The following is a 19,524-nucleotide window of genomic DNA, read 5'->3' as shown; positions in this document are numbered from 1 at the left end:
TTTGTAATATTTCAAAACTGTATTTGAACTTTCTCTGAATACAAGAGCAACAGCACTAGTGAACTATGGAAGATCATGCAGTTAGTGCATTTGATTAAAGGCATATTAAATATATATGTTACTAAAACCATTTGTCTTATCTAATGTAGAAAAAAAGCTCTATATTAGAGAGAAATGAGCATGAGTTATAACTTCTTTTCAACCTCGAGGATAAATTATTCTATTCAGAACACCCACTATATATTATGCATTTAGGAGATACTGGTAATTTAATAATTAAAATTATAATAATACATTGTTTGGAAGAGACAACCTCCTATAAGTCATTGTAGTATTACTTAGCTTAAAAATGATAATCTATTATAATAATGTAAAATATGTGAGATTCTCATTGACAGATGAAATCCATATGAAATGTATTTTTGACTTAAAAAAATGCATTCATTGGGTAAAACTAATGAAAGACTAACTCGGCAATACATTTATCTTTTATAATGTAAAGAAAGTACTAACTGAATATATATTCATTCTTTCCATGAATACACCAATAATTGAACCATGACATCCAAAAATTCATGTGTTGAATCTCTATCCCTCAACATGAGGTATTTGTAGATCGGTCACTGGGGAAGTAATTATATTTATATAAGGTCATGAGGGTGGCCTCTTAAGATGGGATTATTATTTTTATAAGAGACACCAAAGACCTTGCTGACTTTTCTCTCTCTCTCTCTCTCTCTCTCTCTCTCTCTCTCTCTCTCACATCCTCTCTTCCATTTGAGAACACAGTGAGAACATAGCTTGTTGAAAACTGGGGGGAAAAAGCCGTAGGTAGAATTCCCAAATTCTGGCACCTGGCCTTCAGACTTGCAACCTTCAAGACTGAGAAATAAATTTCTGTTGTTTAAATCACTAATCTGTAGTTTTAATTGGGATAAGCTGAGTTTATCAATATAATAGTGAGCTCATGTAATGTGGAAAAGGAAAGAAATATGATATAAGGAGGCACGGTATATGAGACATGATCTCTACCTTCAAGAGTTCCATAGTATGTCTGATTCCTGGCATTGCAAGTTCCCCAGAGCACCTTCAAGTGTGACCCCACTAGCCCATCTCCCACCTCCCAATAAAACAAAACACAGAAGTCCCACAACATTACTGGGGCTTGTCAGAGATTATATAATTAAATTGACCAAAGAGGAAACTCATGCAAAGTATCAACTGCTCTCAGCACCTAGGAAGCTATTTCAAGGATCCAATGCTTTTCCAATTTGGAAGTGAGAAAAAAAATATTTCTTTTAGTAAGAGTAGTAAAATCACCATTTATGCAGATGGTGGGGGAGAAAAAGGAATAGCATACCCAGAATTCTTCCAATACTCTCAGGAGGGAAAAACCATTCTTGAAACCTTTGTACCTTCACTGAAGAAAGAAAATGACTAATTCTCACAGCAGCCCATTTAGTGTAAAACTAAATGAAGACAAGGGATGACTAATAAGCATCAGTCACAGAGGAGGGAGATTTAAGGCAAGAAGCCACTACCTCCTTCTGCTCCCTTTTATATTCCTGGCTTCTGAATGATTAATAGTGAGAATCTTGGCTTGGCTTTACTAGATGATGCAAAGGTGCACACTGTAAACAGAACAACGCCTTTAATCTGAGTAAATGATCTTCTTTGGATGAAAGAGCAGAAAACAAAACACATTTTAAAAAGGACACAAATGCTCCTCTCAGTTTCCTTATAGGAACTAAAACGCTTTACCTAGAGCACTTGTGTCCCCTTCTGCTCACATCCTAGTGGCACATCTCCTCTTTCCGGTCACGTCTTTCACATAAAAGTGCTAAACTAATGCCGCTTAATGACAAATTAATGTCCATGAATAAAAAATACACCTCTAATAGCATAGAGTAATTTGCCATTACAATATCATCATTGGACATGCCCCTGGTTTAATACGATGTATTTAATTCATAACCTAATGAGTGATATATAAAAAGAGGGAGATGAACCCTGCAATTACATTTATGTGAGTCTGTCACCTTATTTGTAAAACCTTAGAGTCATTTACATTCAAATTAGAACAAATGAGTGATTTCACAAAGTGCAGTGATAAATGACCACAGCAGCCCAAGACAAAACTGTATTTCCTGTGAACACATTAACAGTTTCCTATTATTTGTTAAAAATTACAATGCATATTGCCCAGTGTGGTGTGAATAATGACTTTTTTACTGATTAGGTCAGAGGACTAACATGTAGCAAAATAAATAATTTTTCTTTTCATTTTTTCTGATCTTTGCTTTAAATTAACTACTGAATTCTGGTGGATTCACACTGCCACCTGCTGCCCCAGAACAGACAATGAAGGCATATTATTATGAAGAGGTGTTTTTCACCACTCTGTTGGTCTTATTTGAAAAGTCTCCATAATGCTTATTTCTCCCCAACATATCTAGAATAAAAAATCATAATAATGGCAGGTAGCTGATAAATGAAAAGAACACTTGCTAATCAAATGATAGAATATACTATGTACTATTAGGAGGAGGTAGTACAAAATACATAAACTTTTCCTGAAAGATAACAACAAAACAAGACATTTCCAACATAGTAAATGGTTCTTAATGCATCAACTTCAGGGAATAAAATATAAATTGAAAAGGTCACTACTCCTGATCTTAGAACAGAAGGCATGTGTGTGTATGAGGGTGAGGGGTGTGTGTGTGTGTGTGTGTGTGTGTGTGTGTGTGTGTGTGTGTGTGTGTGTATTTTCCTAGTCCTATTTTATTTCTTGTAATAACTTGAATGCCCTGCCTTCCACAGAGGTCTGTAGCCCTTTACTTTCTTCCCTAAATGGCAATAGCCAAGATGAAAGGGCAGCTTGAGTCTCCAAGAGGACCACAACTAGAAAAGGCAACAAAGTTGGAGGAGAGTTGAGGAGGAAAAGGTCTGGCCCTGCAGAAGAGAGTAAGGGCTTTGGAGGTGAAACGAAGACCATGACTGGTCACCAAAGGAGCGAAGGAGGTTTCCAAGCTCGATCAGCATCCTGGCTCTGAACATAAGTCCCTTAGACTGTAATAAAAAAGAATACTTACCTATTTGTCATAAGGGCTTATTTGGCGAAAGGGAAAAGGGAATTACTGATCAAGACACTCAGTACTGGTAGCTCCACACTAAATGTTGGTTCTCCTCCCCGGGGAAGCTAATGATAATTCTGGAGATGATGCTTTGGCATGGATACAGTTTTCAAAAAAGGAGATCTCTTCAAGAGACTGGTATGAGCTCATTATAACTTATAACCAACACCCTGTGACAAGTCCTGCCAGAAGGTCTGGGGACTGAAATAAATCAGGTGAAGGCTCACTCCAAAAAATCAACTCACTGGCTGTCTTCACTGACCTAGCAGGGCACTGCTTCTACAGTTCTGAGTCCCTGACCATAGCAGTATGTCAGAGAAAAGGCAAAGGAAAGGAATGCATACAATATCCTTAATGGGGATGGAGCAGTTTCATTCATATACAGGAGAGACATAAGCTAAGGATAGGAGGGATAGGATAGATAGGATAGGACAGATGGGATAGGATAGATGGAGAATATCAATGGGGTTGCTCAGGAGAACTAATCAGGAAGTTCTTTCCTGATAGACTTTTTAATGAGCATTGTGGAGTTAGAACAATAGTATACCTGGTAGGGAGTTTGGACTGCACATGGCTGACCAAGGTTTGATCCCTGGAACCCCATATGGTCTCACCAGCCCTGCCAAGAATGACCTCTGAGCACAGAGCCATAAGTAAGTCTTGAGCACCTCCAGGTGTGGTCCCCAAACAAAAAAAAGAAAATCAAATCAAAGAACACTGTAGAACACAGGAGGTAGTAGAGTAAATGGCTATAAATTCTCATCTCTAGATGAGAATGAAAGAAATACTGCAATTTGAAAGAACAAAATAACACCAAACATCTTAGAAAGAAGAATGATTTCTTTTCAGAATCTCCTAGCTGGACAAAATTCCAAACTGTGTAAACTCCTTGTAGCTCCGGTGACAGTAGGAGAAATGGTATAAGGATTAAGTTGCTGGCCTTGCATGCAGCCAACCCTGGTTTGAGTCCTCACACCACCACAGGGTCTTTAAACACCTTGAGGTATCCCCTAGAGCACAAAGTCAGGACTAGTCCCAAGAACCTCCAGGTGTAGTTCCAAAATCAAAAACCAAAAGTGAAAAATATATTAGTCTTGATTAACAGAGTATATTATCTATTACACTTTAAACAATAAGGATTTTGCATTCTCATAAAATATTTTTATATATCTAATAAAGTGTCTAATATTATTCATAGCATAAATTTAAAATGAATTGAGTAATAATGCCAGTATTTTGCCAATGTGTACAGTTAGAAAAGTATGTCAAAATATAAAAGCAGACTGATTTCAGAATCCTAAAAGAGAGGAAGGGTATATATTTTTAAAAGATTGACATAATAGTGCAATAGCACAGCAGGTAGGGCATTTGCCTTGCACACGGCCAACCTGGGTTCAATTCCTCCATCCCTCTCGGAGAACCCAGCAAGCTACCAAGAGTATCCTGCCTGACTTTGTAACTTTCTACATGGTGACTCAATAAAAAATTTAAAAAAAAAAAGAAAATTGACCCATATTAGTCAAACGGACACAAGAAGCAACAATTAAATGAAAAGAATCAATGTTTAAAGAAAAAAAAAAAGAGTATCCTGCCTGCACAGCAGAGCCTGGCAAGCTAACCATGGCATATTTGATATGCTAAAAACAGTAACAGGTCTCACAATGGAGACATTACTGGTACCCGCTCTAGCAAATTGATGAACAATGATGGAAATATATATTATAGTTCTTTTACAAGATTTTCTTCCAAAAGTTGTACATCTTGCAACATGGGAGATAGGAAAATGAAAGTTACCTGAGATAATAAAACAAAAACATAGTGGTGAAAAGAAAGAAAAATTTTGGCCACTACTTGATAATTATAAATAATATAATAAGCATAAACTAGTATTATAGTTTATTATAATAATAAATGAGTAATAATTATTACTATTACTATAAACTAGTAATAATATTAATGTCACTGTCACTGTCATCCCGTTGCTCATCGATTTGTTCGAGCGGGCACCAGTAACGTCTCTCATTGAGAGACTTATTGTTACTGTTTTTGGCATATCCAATATGCACGGGTAGCTTGCCAGGCTCTGCCACGCGGGCTCGATACTCTCGGTAGCTTGCCGGGCTCTCCGAGAGGGGCGGAGGAATCGAACTCGGGTCGGCCACATGAAAGGCGAACGCCCAACCGCTGTGCTATCACTCCAGCCCAGTATTAATGATAATAATAAATAATTATTTTTATAATAATAAATAATATAACAATAAACTAGTATAAAATACTAGTTTAACTATAAAAAATAATAAACTAGTTTACAAAATAAAGCCTTATGCAAGCTACTCTTTCTTTCCTCTGCAAAATAATGAGCTTCAGGAGTAAATCCCAAAATGAACAGTCACTGGTATCACAACAATTCATCTGATGAAGTAGAACCTTGAACTTCCAATGTTTATCTGGAATTTTCATCTGCAGAAAGTCATAGGCATAGACACACAATTTTAATATGCATCATGATAATTAGTACTATAACCAAAGTTTTGTCAACCTGCCAAGGAAAAGGTGAGTCAGGTGATGATGCTGGAAGCTCAAGTTGCAATATTTGATGTAGAAATGTCAGACACAAGTAATTTCAATTTCACAAGTCAAACACACACCTTTGAAGTCTTGTAACCTTTCTCTGTTATTCCCATTTGCTACTTGCAGAAAGGGATTAAAAACAGCTCACTCATATCACCCAACAATATTAAGGGAAAAGAAAAGAAAATAAGATAAAAATAGTTAAACATTTACTGTTAGATTAAATATGCTGAGATAACAATAAAACTGTATTTGAATTGCTCCTTAAGCGAACATAGCTGAAACAGGAACCTCACAAAATCTCTGTGGGTCCTATTTCCTATGGTTGCTAGGAAGCTTCAACAATATGGTATATAAACAAGAGCTTGGCAACTGTCTGATGAGAAACAGAATTCAACAATAAGGTTATATATGGAATTATAGAAAATGATTAGTATGTAAAGGAAAGCAAATTGGGCAAGAAAATAAATAGTATTTTCCTACTTACTAATATGATATCATACTGCACAATAATTGTAGTATTAAATTGCATGGATTTACCAGTTAAAATTTACTTTCATTTTGGTTACTCTGCTATAATAATGCAAGTGAAAATTCTATCAGTGTAGAAAATAGGAAAATCCCAGTACAGATAATTAGTCCTTGGCGCACTATAAAATAAAAGAGGCTCACAGCAGCTGTCTAAGATGTTCCCCATCTTTCTGTCTAACCAAAGGATTTTGTCTAGGAAGAAAAAGTAATCTTTGGAATTTGAATAGTTAACCATCCACTAGCTATGTCACCTTGGGCAAGCTTGGTGCATTTCAAATATCTGATTTTTAAAATCCATATAAGTGCATAGTGTTATTATGAAGATGAAAGGTTAAAAGTCAGTGAATGCTAAAGTCTGGGCAATACATTTTTCTCTCTTTTCCTGAGTACTTCCTGTTTATTCTAACAAATTGGGAAGGCTGTAAAGCACTTATTTCCACATCCCTCCCTCCTTTCCTTCTTCCCTTCCTCCCACCCCTCTTCCCTCCCCTCTTCACTCCCCTCCTTCCTCTCTCTCTCCCACCCTCTCTCCCTCCTTCCCTTCCTTCCTTCCAGCTTATATGGCACGTACCAGGGTCATACTTGATGCTCAATATTCATTGGCAGTGCCAGGGGTCTGACTCAAAGGTGACCTTACATATGCTATGGGGGTTTAAGGTGAACCCTTTTTTCTAATATCCATTGTCTATTTGACCATATGGCAATTCATTAGATGTAGCTTTGTTAAATATTAGCTAGTGTTACTGATATTTTAAACAACATTCCAACTTTTCATAATTATTTCTGCAACTAGAAACAGTTTAAATCAGGATCCTTCCCATATAATCTCCCTTGTACCAAGGATTGAGTCCTGATTTGGTTGCTAAGCTACTCAGCTGTCCAGTTGCCTGTGCATGGTGGGGGGGGGATGAGAAATGGGGGGAGGGAGGAGGTGGAAAGGGGAAAATATTTAGGATTGAGGAGAGATTCACTTCTATGATAAGTTATGAGAGCAGTCACTACCATGAGAGAATCCTCTAAGCTTGGGTCCTGGAAAAAAATCTAACACCACAGGTCACATTCCCTCAAACTCTTTATTCTGTTACTGGGACTTCAAACTATGTCTGTAGAAGAAAGGAATGGTGGGTATATTAATAGGACATAGAGTCACTTACCTGGATGAGATAGTGGGAACATAAATTGAGAAGTTCCAAAAGCTGTAGGTGACTGCCAGCTGCCAATACATCCTGGATCACACCTGGCTCCAACAAAATCTGTTTTGTTTTTAAATTTAAAAAAAATCATACACACAATGATCAGTCACTTTAAAAATGAATATAATACCTAATATGCAAGGGTGCTAATTTTATTTGATACTTAACATACCATTACCAAAATACAAACTGATACTTACAATGAAAAAATTTTTTTCTATTCCAATCAGGGAATTGAGGTTGTCAATCTAAAAGCTGAGTTTTCTTTTCTAATATTCATTTCCTTTGTGTAAGCCTCTGCTCTTCCAGTTATTTTCACAGAATATGAGCAAGAATAATGAGTCCTAAAATCCAGTTCGTGATGGATAGAGTTTTATAACAAAAGCTGAATTTTAGTTTTTCAGTATGTATTTCAGAATTTTGCTCATTAGTTCATAGCATGAACGGGTATTTTAAAGAATGGGGTGTGTAAGGGTGTTAAGTTCTCATTTTTAAATTATTTCCCCATTTCACTTTTTGTTTTGTTCTGTTTTATGTTTGGGGATCCTACCTGGAGGTGCTTAAGGCTTACTCCTGGCTCTGTGCTCACAGTTACTCTGGACAGTGCTCTGGGGGATCACATATGGTGTTGGGGATTGAACTAGTACCGTGTGCAAGGCAAGTGCCATCTCTGCTATACGATCTAGTTCTCCAGCCCTTCCTTTTCCAGCTCTTGAGCTGCTAAATAGGATTGGAGAAGCACAGTACCAACGTTTACAGATTTTACTTTCTGTGCATGACTGTTGGGCAAAAAAATTCCTTTAATGCTGCCCCTGCCATTCCTGACCCATTTCCTAAGCCCAGTTAGTCCCCAAAGTCTAGTCTATAGACCAGCAATAGCAGCATTGCCTGGGTAAAAAAGTACAAGTTCTTGGAAGATATCATATTGAGTGAAATAAGCCCAAATAAGGATGATTTCACTTAACTGTGGTATGTAGAATACTGGATGAGGAAATGTATTGCAGTAAAGAGGGGGATCCTTAGATTATTCTTGACTCCAGTGTTTAGAGAGAAGAATTACAGAGAAAGAGAGAAAGAGATGGGGGAGGGGGAGAAATGAGCAGGAAGTAATGGGTGAACCGGCATCCAGGCTTCAGTTATGCTGGTAATATGGAGTGAGTGATCTCATCATTTACCCAAAACAAAGACTCAACAACACTGACAACATGAAACCTAAACTGCAACCACTGAAATTTTGTAATGTGCCTGTCAAGCAGATAAGTGGGGAATTGATCAGTGGAATTTGCAATGGGGAGGGAATACAGGAACACTGGTGGAGGGAAGTTGACACTGGTTGTGAGATTGATGTTGAAATATTATATGCCTAAAACTCAACTATTACTGTATCACTGTCACTGTCATCCCATTACTCATTGATTTTGCTCAAGCAGGCACCAGTAACATCTCCATTGTGAGACTTGTTGCTACTGTTTTGGCATATTGAATATGAGTAAGTAGCTTGCCAAGCTCTGTCGTGAGGGTGAGATACTCTTGGTAGCTTGCCGGGCTCTCCAAGAGGGACAAAGGAATCAAACCCAGGTCAGCTGCGTGCAAGGTGCCCTACCTGCTGTGCTATTGCTCCAGCCATCAATAACTTTTAAACCGCAGTTCCTTAAATTATTTTTAAAAGAAGGGGGAAAAATTGTAAGTTCTTTGGGACCTTCCCAGACTTGGCTGAATCAGATACTTTCAGGCTAACACCCAGCAACATGTTTTAATAAGGTGCCCTGGTGAGGCAGAGGGATGCACGAGAAACCTTGATGTGGTCTCTTTACTCGGCCACTTCACTGTGCTTTTTACATGCTCCTTTCACCTCAGACCTTCACTTCCTCCTCTCTTATAACTTCAATCTCATGACTTTTCAAAGATTCCTCCCACAAAATCTACTAATACTGTGTCAGCATGTTCCTTTCCTCAAGATGCCACTTAAGTACCAGATCCCATCAGCCCCCCTTATTCAATCTATGTTCTCTTCCCACTGGATAATATTTCCAGTCAGCACCTAGATATGACACTACAGCTCTTAAGAAATAAACTATTCCATTTTTTGATGCCAGAACTCCTTTCATTCTCCCCTTGATAACAAAGTTCCTCAGGAAAGTTGGCCATCCACAAAACTTTCATGGACACCTGGATCATATTTCCAAAAGAACATGATACTGCCAGTTCTTCCTCAGGAGAGTGGCCCAAGTAGAGAACTCTGGGAACTTCTCAGAATGGTGGCAGGCAGATCCTCCTTTCTGCCTGAAGGCATAGCATCTCTCAGCCACACTGACCACCCTCTGACATAGAAATAGCTCAGTTCCATGTCCAAACCTCGTCAAATGGCCAAGCCATCAAATTGTTCCAGATCAATAGCTCCTGGACCACAAAACACCTGAAAATCTCAAAGTATCGTCTGTCCAGGAGGATCAGAGAAAATCTGACTGAAAGTTGCACAGAGGACTATCAAGCTCGATAAGCTTAAATAACACCACAGAAAACTCAACTAGCACTAACCAGCATGATAGACCTTCAAACAATGACTTTTTGTTTGTTTTGGGTCACACCTAGCGATGCACAGGGGTTACTCCTAGCTTATGCACTCAGGAATTACACCCGGCGGTGCTCGGGGGACCATATGGGATGGCTGGAACCCGAGTCGCTGCATGCAAGACAAACACCCTATCCCCTGTGTTCTCTCTCTAGCCCCAATGACTTTTATAACATCATTGTGATTATTACAAATTAACTCTTTCTGATCTAATCTTTCTGATCTAATTTTTGATAATTCCATTTGCCTTTGCATTATAACAAACAATGGAAGTCAATTTATTTGTACTTGGAAGGGGGCAGACTAGGGTGGTGGGTGGGAAACTGGGGACATTGTTGGTGGGATTGATGGTGGGATTTGTGTTGGGATATTTAATGCCTGAAACAACTATATTATGAACAACTCAGTAAATAATGGTATTATAATACAAATTTTGTAAAATACCTTTCATTAACTCTACTCTATTTCCTCTTCAACCCACTCCTGTCTAGCTTTGCTCTCAATCACTTGTCACTTGTCATCCCGTTGCTCATCGAGTTGCTTGAATGGGCGCCAGTAACGTCTCTAGTAATGCCCCTGTCGCATGCTAGTGTAGCTCAGTGGCATCTGCTCGCTCCAGGAACACAAAGACCCTCAACCCGTTCGTGCAGAGTCTTTTTTTGCAGGGTTCACACCTGGCGATGCACAGGGGTTACTCCTGGCTCCTGCACTCAGGAATTACTCCTGGCAGTGTTCAGGGGACCACATGATATGCATGGAATCGAACCCAGGTCAGTCGCATGCAAAGCAAATGCCCTTCCCGCTGTGCTATTGCTCCAGCCCCTTGTTCAGGGTCTTGACGAAGAAGTCTGACCATCTCGTATGTGGGCAGCCACACTTTCTTTTGACGTCCAGTGGAATCCAGTCGCTAACAGCTCTAGTCCAGCAGTCGGCTCCAAAACAAAAATGACCTCATTCCCCTCTTTGCTCTCAATGTTTTTCTAAAAATGTTCATTTTGGGCCAGAGAGATAACTCAACAGACTGAAAGCATGCTTTACATATGGGAGATACAGTTTCAATCTCTGGCACTGCATGGTCCTTAAGCACCATCAGGAGCAACTTTCAAGTACAGAACTGGAAGTATCCCTGAATACCATGGGATACAGCTCAAAAGCCAACAACAAATTGCTCTTGCTAAAGTTATCAGTGACCTCTAAATTGTATGGTCACCAATGGTCATTTCTCATATTTTCATCTTACTCAAGCACGGAGCAGTTAGTAAAGTTGACTTCACCCTTCTGGAACAATCTTCATTATCTCAGTGATAACATTGCCTCTTAATTGTCCTGATGCTTGACTCTGAACTCTCCCCCACCACATCAAATCAATCTCTAAGTTTTGAATTCAGTCCCTGGCCCTCTTTTTTCCTCTCTCTGCTTATTCCATGGACAATCTCCTATGATGCCATGGCTTTAAAACTGATTATGCTGATGAAACTCAAACTTGTTTTCCTAACTTCAACTTCACCCTTTATTCCTATGACCTATATCCAAACTTATTTTTATGTTGGTATCTAATGCATAGCTCAAACTGGATGTGCCCCAAGTGAAATTTTTATTGGGGGAGAAGGTTCCAAGCTCACACCCTTTGTATGTGGGGAAAGAGGGTGGGGGAGAGGGTCGGTGTTCAAAGTCGCTATCAGTCATATTCAGTAAAATATGTGGATGGTTCAATGTTAGGGCCCGAGGAGACAGAACCAAACAAGCTTTGTGAGTGCCAAGAACCACCAGGATCACACTTGGTACACATATTGGAACCAACTGAATCTTTACAAAAAGAAATATTGAATTACCAAAAGATACACAGTTACAAAGTTGTTCATGATTGGGTTTCAGTCATACAATGTTCCAACACTTTTCTCTTCACCATTGCACATTTCCCACCCACCAACGTCCCCAGTTTCACTCCCACCATCCCCACCTCAGTCTGCCTCTATGAGAAACACTTCTCTCTCTCTCTCTGCAGAATTTATTTGTTGCTTCTCTTTCTAGACTTATAGTAATAGCTTCCTTATATCATAGCTTTCACCTTTGCTTTCTTGCACTGTTTCACTGATGTCAGTCAAATTGGGTCTTAAAAATATAAAAATAACATGATGTCACTCCCTTATTTAGAACTTGATCATCATCTTTAATCTCATTTTTAAAAATCCACTTTCTCTCTATTGGAAAGGTTCTTTGAGTACAGCAAGCTCCTTAGTGTTTACAACCAAGTAGTTATTCCTCCTCAAAAAATCAGCACAGGGGCTGGAGCAATAGCACAGCGGGTAGGGTGTTTGACTTGCATGCAGTAGACCCAGGTTCGAGTCCCAGCATCCCATATGGTCCTCAGAGCACTGCCAGGAGTAATTCCTCAGTGCATGAGCCAGGAGTAACCCCTGTGCATTACCGGGTGTGAACCCTCTCCCCCAAAAATGGAAATCAGCATAGTTCACTCCCTCAATTCCTTCGACCCCAGCTTAGATTCTCTTCTTACCTGAAAGCCCTTCTCTAAACACCCTGTGTAAACCAGTCCCCAGTTCTCTATCACAGCTCAGTCTTTCTCCTTATTCTGCTTCATCTTCTTTGTAGCACTTACCACTCCTTAACATACTACATTTTGTCTCTTTGATACTTTTGTTTCTTCACATACTAAGATGAATTTAAGATCTAGGGTGATAGGGCCTTGACATCTTTCTACCTCCAGTACTTAGAAAAATGCCCAGCGCACAGCTGTCACTCAATATTGACAAACTTCCTTTACAGTAAATAACAGATGAATTAATTCACCACTACATTGATTTTGAAATTCTCAATTAACCTAGCCTATGAGGACACAGGAAAAGAAATTGTGAATTATATTTCTGAACTACTAAAGAACTGAAAAATGTTAAGCAAAAAACCAATATTTATCTTCTGAAAATTCTTTATAGTTTCTAAGAATCAGAAGGAAAAGCAGAATTTCTCCGACCCTTTCAGGAGAGAAGCTCTGACTGACATTCAGGAAATGATTGCAGCTCCATCACATCAAAGAGCAAGGATCTAGAGTGCATCCTCATGGAAGAGGCATGGCCCAAGGCAAAGAAGAGGAAATAGAGGGCTTAGAAAGGTTAATTTTAACCTTTAAATCTTGTCAGTCGTGCTCATTTCACACAACTGGCATTCATGATCATTTCCAAGGCTTGGTCAGGCCAAACACAAAGAAAGATATCACAGAGAGACAAGAAGAAAATTCTAGCATGAGTAAAGCATCTGTCCAGCGGGCTCACATGAGTTATCCATTACAGGATAGTCCCTTACCAGAATATTGGTTTTGTCCCCTGTAGAAGTCATTTTTTCTTCTCTTATTATAGGTGGTTGTTTTTTTAAGGTTTTTTAGACAGCTGGAGAACTAGTACATTGGTAAGGTGCTTGCCTTAATGTGACTGACCCAGGTTCAATCCCTGGCATCACACATGTTTAGTTGGTCCCACCAGGAATGATGTAAGCTCAGAGTCAAGATTAAGCCCCAAGAATCATCAGTGAGTGTGGTCATAACAACAAGAAAGTAAAAAAATACAAAAGGGTTTTAGCATAAAAAAACCCTCTGTTTTTAAGTTTATGCCTTGGAGGGAAAAACAGGCCTACAATAAAGCTGGGTATTACTTATGGGAAGAATCAGTATTTGCAAGCCCCATTTACACTTTACAGTCTTTTTAAATTCAGCTCTTTTGATCTCTAGTGACTGGTTGTCACCATATGTTTTTCCCAAAGGATATATTTTTTGGTCAGGAATACACACAAAGATTTTTTTCATCAACTGTCTACAAGAGCTGGTTAAAGAAGAGGGAAGGGATTTTAAGCTTGCCAGTTTGGGGGAAAAAATGCTAAGACAGTTCAGTTTAAGTGCTGCAAAGCCTGTAGCACTGTAGCACTGTTGTCCTGCTGTTCAATAATTTAGTTCAATGATTTACTTGAGCGGGCACCAGTAACGTCTCCGTTGTGAGACTTGTTGTTACTGTTTTTGGCATATTGAATATGCCATGGGTAGCTTGCCAGGCTCTGCCATGCGGGCGGGACACTAGTTTGCCAGGCACTCCGAGAGGGATGGAAGAATCGAACCCGGGTCGGCTGTGTGCAAGCAAACATCCTACCCACTGTGCTATCACAAGCCTATGTTAATTATATTTAAGCCTTTCAGAAACAGAAACTCATTAATATTTCCTCTTGTATTTAAGACAGAATGAAAGAAGGAAGGGTCACTAAAGAAAGTGACAGGAAGGGAGGGGTCCCTTGAAAATTCCACAGAATGGTGGAATAGGAACTAGTAGTGTTGGGGACTTAACACATTCAGTTCCTCATCAAACTGGATGACTGGCTGAGCTCACAAAAAAAAAAAAAACTTAACAAACTATACAAAATTAATTATTTTGGTTCTGCTTTGAGGGCACAGTTTGGGATTTGGGGTGGAAACATTCAAAATATGGTGGTGGGAAGGTGCAATGGCGCTAGTTTTGAATATTAAATGTAGTGAATTATTATAAACAACTTCATAAAAATAAAATAAAATTCAAAAAAAAGAAAAAGAAAAGCGTCAACTTCAGATAGAACAAGATGTCTTAAAAACAAAATGTAGTGAGAAATCTAAGAGGACAGACATCAAGTGGTCCAAGTGCGGTGGAGAAGGGAAAAGCTGTTAACAAACCCAAAGTGGGCCAAGAATCACCTCTTTCCTCGGTGACATTTACCTGCTTGGATGAAGAGCCAGGGTTTCTACAGATGGAACAGAATTTTCTGTGATCTTAAGAAGGACAAGAGGGGACTGGAGAAATAGCACAGCGGTAGGGAGTTTGCCTTGCACGTAGCTGACCCGGGTTCAATTCCCAGCATCCCATATGGTCCCCCAAGCACCACCAGAGTACTTCTTGAGTGCATGAGCCAGGACTAACCCCTGTGAATCGCCGGGTGTGACACCCCCCCAAATAAAAAAAAGCGGAAAGAAAAAGTAGATGTTAAGTCACAAAAAAAGAAGGAGGAGGAGGAGGAGGAGGAGGAGGAGAAGGAGGAAGAGGAGGGTGAGGGGCAGGAGGAGGAAGAGGAGACAAGAGTGGGCTGGAGCAATAGTATAGTGGGTGGGGCATTTGCCTAGCAGGCAGCAGACCCAGGTTTGATCCCCAGCATCCCATATGGTCCCCCAAGCATCGCCTGGAGTAATTCTTGAATGCAGAACTAGGAGTAACCCCTAAGCATCGATGGGTGTGACCCAAATGCAAAAAACAAACAAACAAACAAAACCCCAAGAAGGACAAGAGTGTCTCTTTTTCTAAGGAGCATCTAGCATATATATGGAGTATTCTGATCTCACCATCCAGTCATCCCTAACCTCCAGGCAGCAGAAAACCAGGGGCAGAATTTGAAAGAAGGGTGACGGAAAGTTGCTCATCTTCTGCGGCTTGTGGAAGTGTTGGTTGTATGAATTGAGCGAGGAGAGAGAGAGGTCCAGAGCTGACTCCTAAATGCTGAGACCCTGTACTCATTATTTGGATGTGGGATCTTGGCCAGGAAATGGGTCACACTATAAACACGGTAATGTTTAGGACTTACTCCTGGCTCTGTGTTCAGGGACCACTCCTGCAATTGCTCCAGAGACCTTATGGGGACCAAACCCTGGTTGCTTATGTGCAAGGCAAGAGTCTTACCCCTATACTGTCTTGGACCTGTCTTCTTAACTTATTTTCTATATGTTCCCTCTTAGGTTTACCTTAAATCTTGAATTAGATGCGAGGGACTGTTTTTAATAACCTTGGCAACTCTGAGCATGGTCTCTTCATCTCCCTCCCCACCCTGCCCCCACACACCTGCAACAGGGAGTTGATTACTTTAGAAAACTTTGCAATTTAGTTTTTCAAAGTTATCATCATCCACCTATCTTTCTTAAGGGGATTTTCAATGTACTTACTTTGGGGTTTGTGGATAGAACAATCAGATGAGCTGAAAACATTAAAATCAGAAAACTAAGGTTTTTATTCAATTAATTTACTTGTACACCCAGGAATAAAAGGAATAAGACAACTGTATATCTGACGGGGTATATAATATTTATAAAAATGGTAAAGAGGGTAAATGGATAGATTTACTCTTTGAACTTTGTTTCTTTAGCAGGTAAGGCGCTTGCCTTGCACACAGCTGACCCGGGTTTGATTCCTCCATCCTCTCGGACAGCTTGGCAAGCTACCAAAAATATCCACCCCGACCGGCAGAGCCTGGCAAGCTACCCGTGGCATATTCGATATGCCAAAAACAGTGACAAGTCTCACAATGAAGATGTTACTGGTGCCCGCTGGAGCAAATCAATGGACAACGGGATGACAGTGCTACAGGATATTTTTCTGAATATTATGATGAAACCACAAGTCATCACAATCTTGAGCTTAAAAATCATCCAAGGAAACTGTGCAAATAACATAAATAGGTTTTAAATGATAATATATAAAAGACACACAAAATCCTATACATAAAACTCAAGTTTTATGTCTGCTTCAGTCAGCTTAATCAGTGGCTGAATGAATAGCTCCTGCATTAAAATAAAAAACTCAAGACACTTTTTTTTGGGGGGGGGTCTCACCGGCGATGCACAAGGGGTTACTCCTGGCTCTGCACTCAGGAATTACTCCTGGCAGTGCTCAGGGAACCATAGGGGATGCTGGGAATCGAACCCGGGTCGGCCGCATGCAAGGCAAACACCCTACCTGCTGTGCTATCCCTCTAGCCCCAACTAAAGACACTTTTTATAAACAAAATATGAACCATAAAATCTAGCTATGCAAAATTGACAACCATTTAGTTTTTGTTACAAGCCCGTCACAATTTGGACTTTTCATCCACAAGGTGGCGCCCATGCTTAAAGCAGAAAGTTTTCTAAAACCATGCATATTTCTAAATTGTATACTCAGGCATGGTACCTCTGTAACAGAAACTTCAAATTTTTTTTAAAGAAAGAAAAATAACTTAAATTAGTAGCAAATTAGTAACAGAACACAAAAAATTCTGTTTCTTAATGAATCTATTATTTGGGGAAATATGCACAAATATTTCTGTTGAGATATTCCATCTAAGCAATACCAATGATAATTCAGCAGTTCAAATTCCAGCTCATATATGTAGTTTAAACTTTTCATTCTTATATTTAGAAACATTCTTAATATCATTCCAACTTAATTTTAAAAAGGAAGAAATTCATCTGTTTGTAATAAATTATTTATAATGTGTGTGCCACAACCAATTACAAGTATATTGCTCTTTCACATTATTCTTAATTTGTCCAACACAAGATAAATGCTTAGTTTCAATTTTGAAAAATTGCAGCCTCTTTTCTAAAGCCAGTAATCCACTGTTTTCATACTATGGTAGTACTTCAGCTTAAACACCTTTTTGTGAACATCTTCGATTCTCATATGTCTGAGTCCTATCCAATCTTCAAGGTTCACTTCTAAATCCACTTCCTATACAAACTTTGAAGGATCTCCCTTCATCTTCACCTCCAACTGGAATTAATCTCTTGTGATTTCATACTACATCATATATCTAAGACCCTGAGCACTAGGTCATAACTGCATTCAGAATAGTAACTCTCCTAAAAGGTGACTTTAAGAACTGAGAAAATAATAAGTGCCATACAATTGTGTATATGTCAACAAAATGGCTTAAAGGAGTGTGTGGTTTATTTCTCGAAAAACTTGGGATAGACTGTTTGAAATACCAATGAACGAGATTCCTTTTATTTATCTAAATGACCAACTTAATCTGTGATTTCATGATAACAAAATGGCTGCACATTGCAGGCACCATGTTCATTCAGAGTAGGGAAAAACAAAAAAATGTCAAAATCTAAAACTAGGTGTCAGCTAAATGTATGATTATTTATTAGAAAAAAATGAATAGGCTATTGCAAATACCGCAACTCTTATTTTATTTTGTCTGAAATCCGTCACTTGGCTGCCCACAGCTAAAAAAAGAACAGAGAGAAAAATAACCTTGATTTTTCATGGTTAACGTACTCACTGTTGTCCCAAATCAATTGAAGTTGTCTATTAAGAACAAGGAAGAAATACGTATTGGCTAGGCAGTCAGAGTGCAATTCGTATCACATAGCATTGTCTCAAGTTATGGTAAATCTACAATAAGTATTATTTTTATAAAATGAAGTGTTTCTGACACAAATGAGCTATGTGATTCACTCATATCTTGCGCTTCACCTATGAAAACTTGAGAACTGAGCCCGTACTGCTGCATGTCCTTCACTCTTTAGCATCTGAACATTTCTAAGGTTATTTTCTAAAGAAATTTCATGGGACAAATGTTAGAATCAATCATAAGCATACAGTAAGTGAGCACAGTTACATGCTTTAATCTTCATGATCTAATTCAAAGGGACACATTAGCATTTTAACTAGTTATCCTAATACACCTAATAAATGTAATCTCTGAATTAGATTATCTATACATTGAATAAATTTGGGATTTGATTACAGATTTCTTAATAACCAGCTTTTTTCAGATGACTTCATTCCAAGCACAGAAGCTTATAGAAACTTCAAAAAGGGATCAATATTAAACATTTTTAGATATCAATTTATAAAAATGTGATCAACTCTTCTATCTTTTAGGATATGGGGAAAAGAGAAACCAGATTTGAGTTTTGGAATATTTTTAAGAATGCTATAAATTTAGGGCCTGGAGCAACAGTAAAATCAGTAGGACATTTGCCTTGCAAGTGGCCAACCCAGCATCCCATATAGTCCCCTGAGCACTGCCAGGAGTGATTCCCAAGTGTGGAGCCAGGAGTTACTCCTGAATATTGCTGGGTGTGGCCCCCAAAGCAAAACCTAGGCCAAACCAAACAAAAGAATGCTATAAATTTAAAATAAAAAACAGCAGTTAAAATACCTTAGTTGGGGTCTGGAGTGATAGTAGTGGGTAGGGTGTTTGCCTTGCACACGGCTAACCCAGGTTCAAGTCCCAGGATCCCATATGGTTCCCCTGAGCACTGCTAGTAGTAATTCCTGAGTGCAGAGCCAGGAGTAACCCTTGTGCATCGCTGGGTGTAACCAAAAAGCAAAAAATAATAATAAAATAAAATATCTTAGTTAAACATCTTGAGACATGATAAACTGGGAATTTAAGGAAAGGGAGAAAGGGCTGTGGGCTAATGGTGAAGGGGTCTGTAAACACTGGTGGGAGGATTGATGCAGTACTCAGCAACTGTGGAATAATAACTTTAATGCTATTGTAAACTGTGAAAACTTTATAAAAATAAAACTTAAGAATATCCTAGTTTTTAAAAACTATATATCTTTTACTTATAGGAGGGCTTGGGTTGGTTCCCTGGAATCCCCTGAACTACCCCAAATGTTAGGAAAAGAATGGAAAATAACATGAGATTCTATCGCTTCTATACCCTTATTTCATTAACTTGAAATAGCTCAGATTACAGCCCGGTGTCAGAATCATAGTCTTATCTAAG

General features: G+C 39.0%; 1 protein-coding gene across 4 annotated transcripts in view; it reads right to left on the bottom strand.

Annotated features, from left to right (window-relative positions):
• The window catches only part of KLHL32 (kelch like family member 32), a 226,852-nt gene that overhangs the window by 91,545 nt on the left and 115,783 nt on the right, over positions 1-19,524 (bottom strand). For all 4 annotated transcript variants that reach the window (XM_055136574.1, XM_055136569.1, XM_055136572.1 and 1 more), the window contains exon 5: positions 7,394-7,492. In XM_055136574.1, coding sequence (XP_054992549.1) covers positions 7,394-7,492 — 99 coding nt within the window. The remainder of the gene's footprint in view (positions 1-7,393; positions 7,493-19,524) is intronic.

The sequence above is a fragment of the Sorex araneus genome, chromosome 4 (assembly GCF_027595985.1).
Source record: "Sorex araneus isolate mSorAra2 chromosome 4, mSorAra2.pri, whole genome shotgun sequence".
In the NCBI taxonomy this organism is placed as follows: Eukaryota; Metazoa; Chordata; class Mammalia; order Eulipotyphla; family Soricidae; genus Sorex; species Sorex araneus.
The sequence above is the reverse complement of the archived record's forward strand: the minus strand, read 5'-3'. Positions and strand labels throughout refer to the sequence as shown.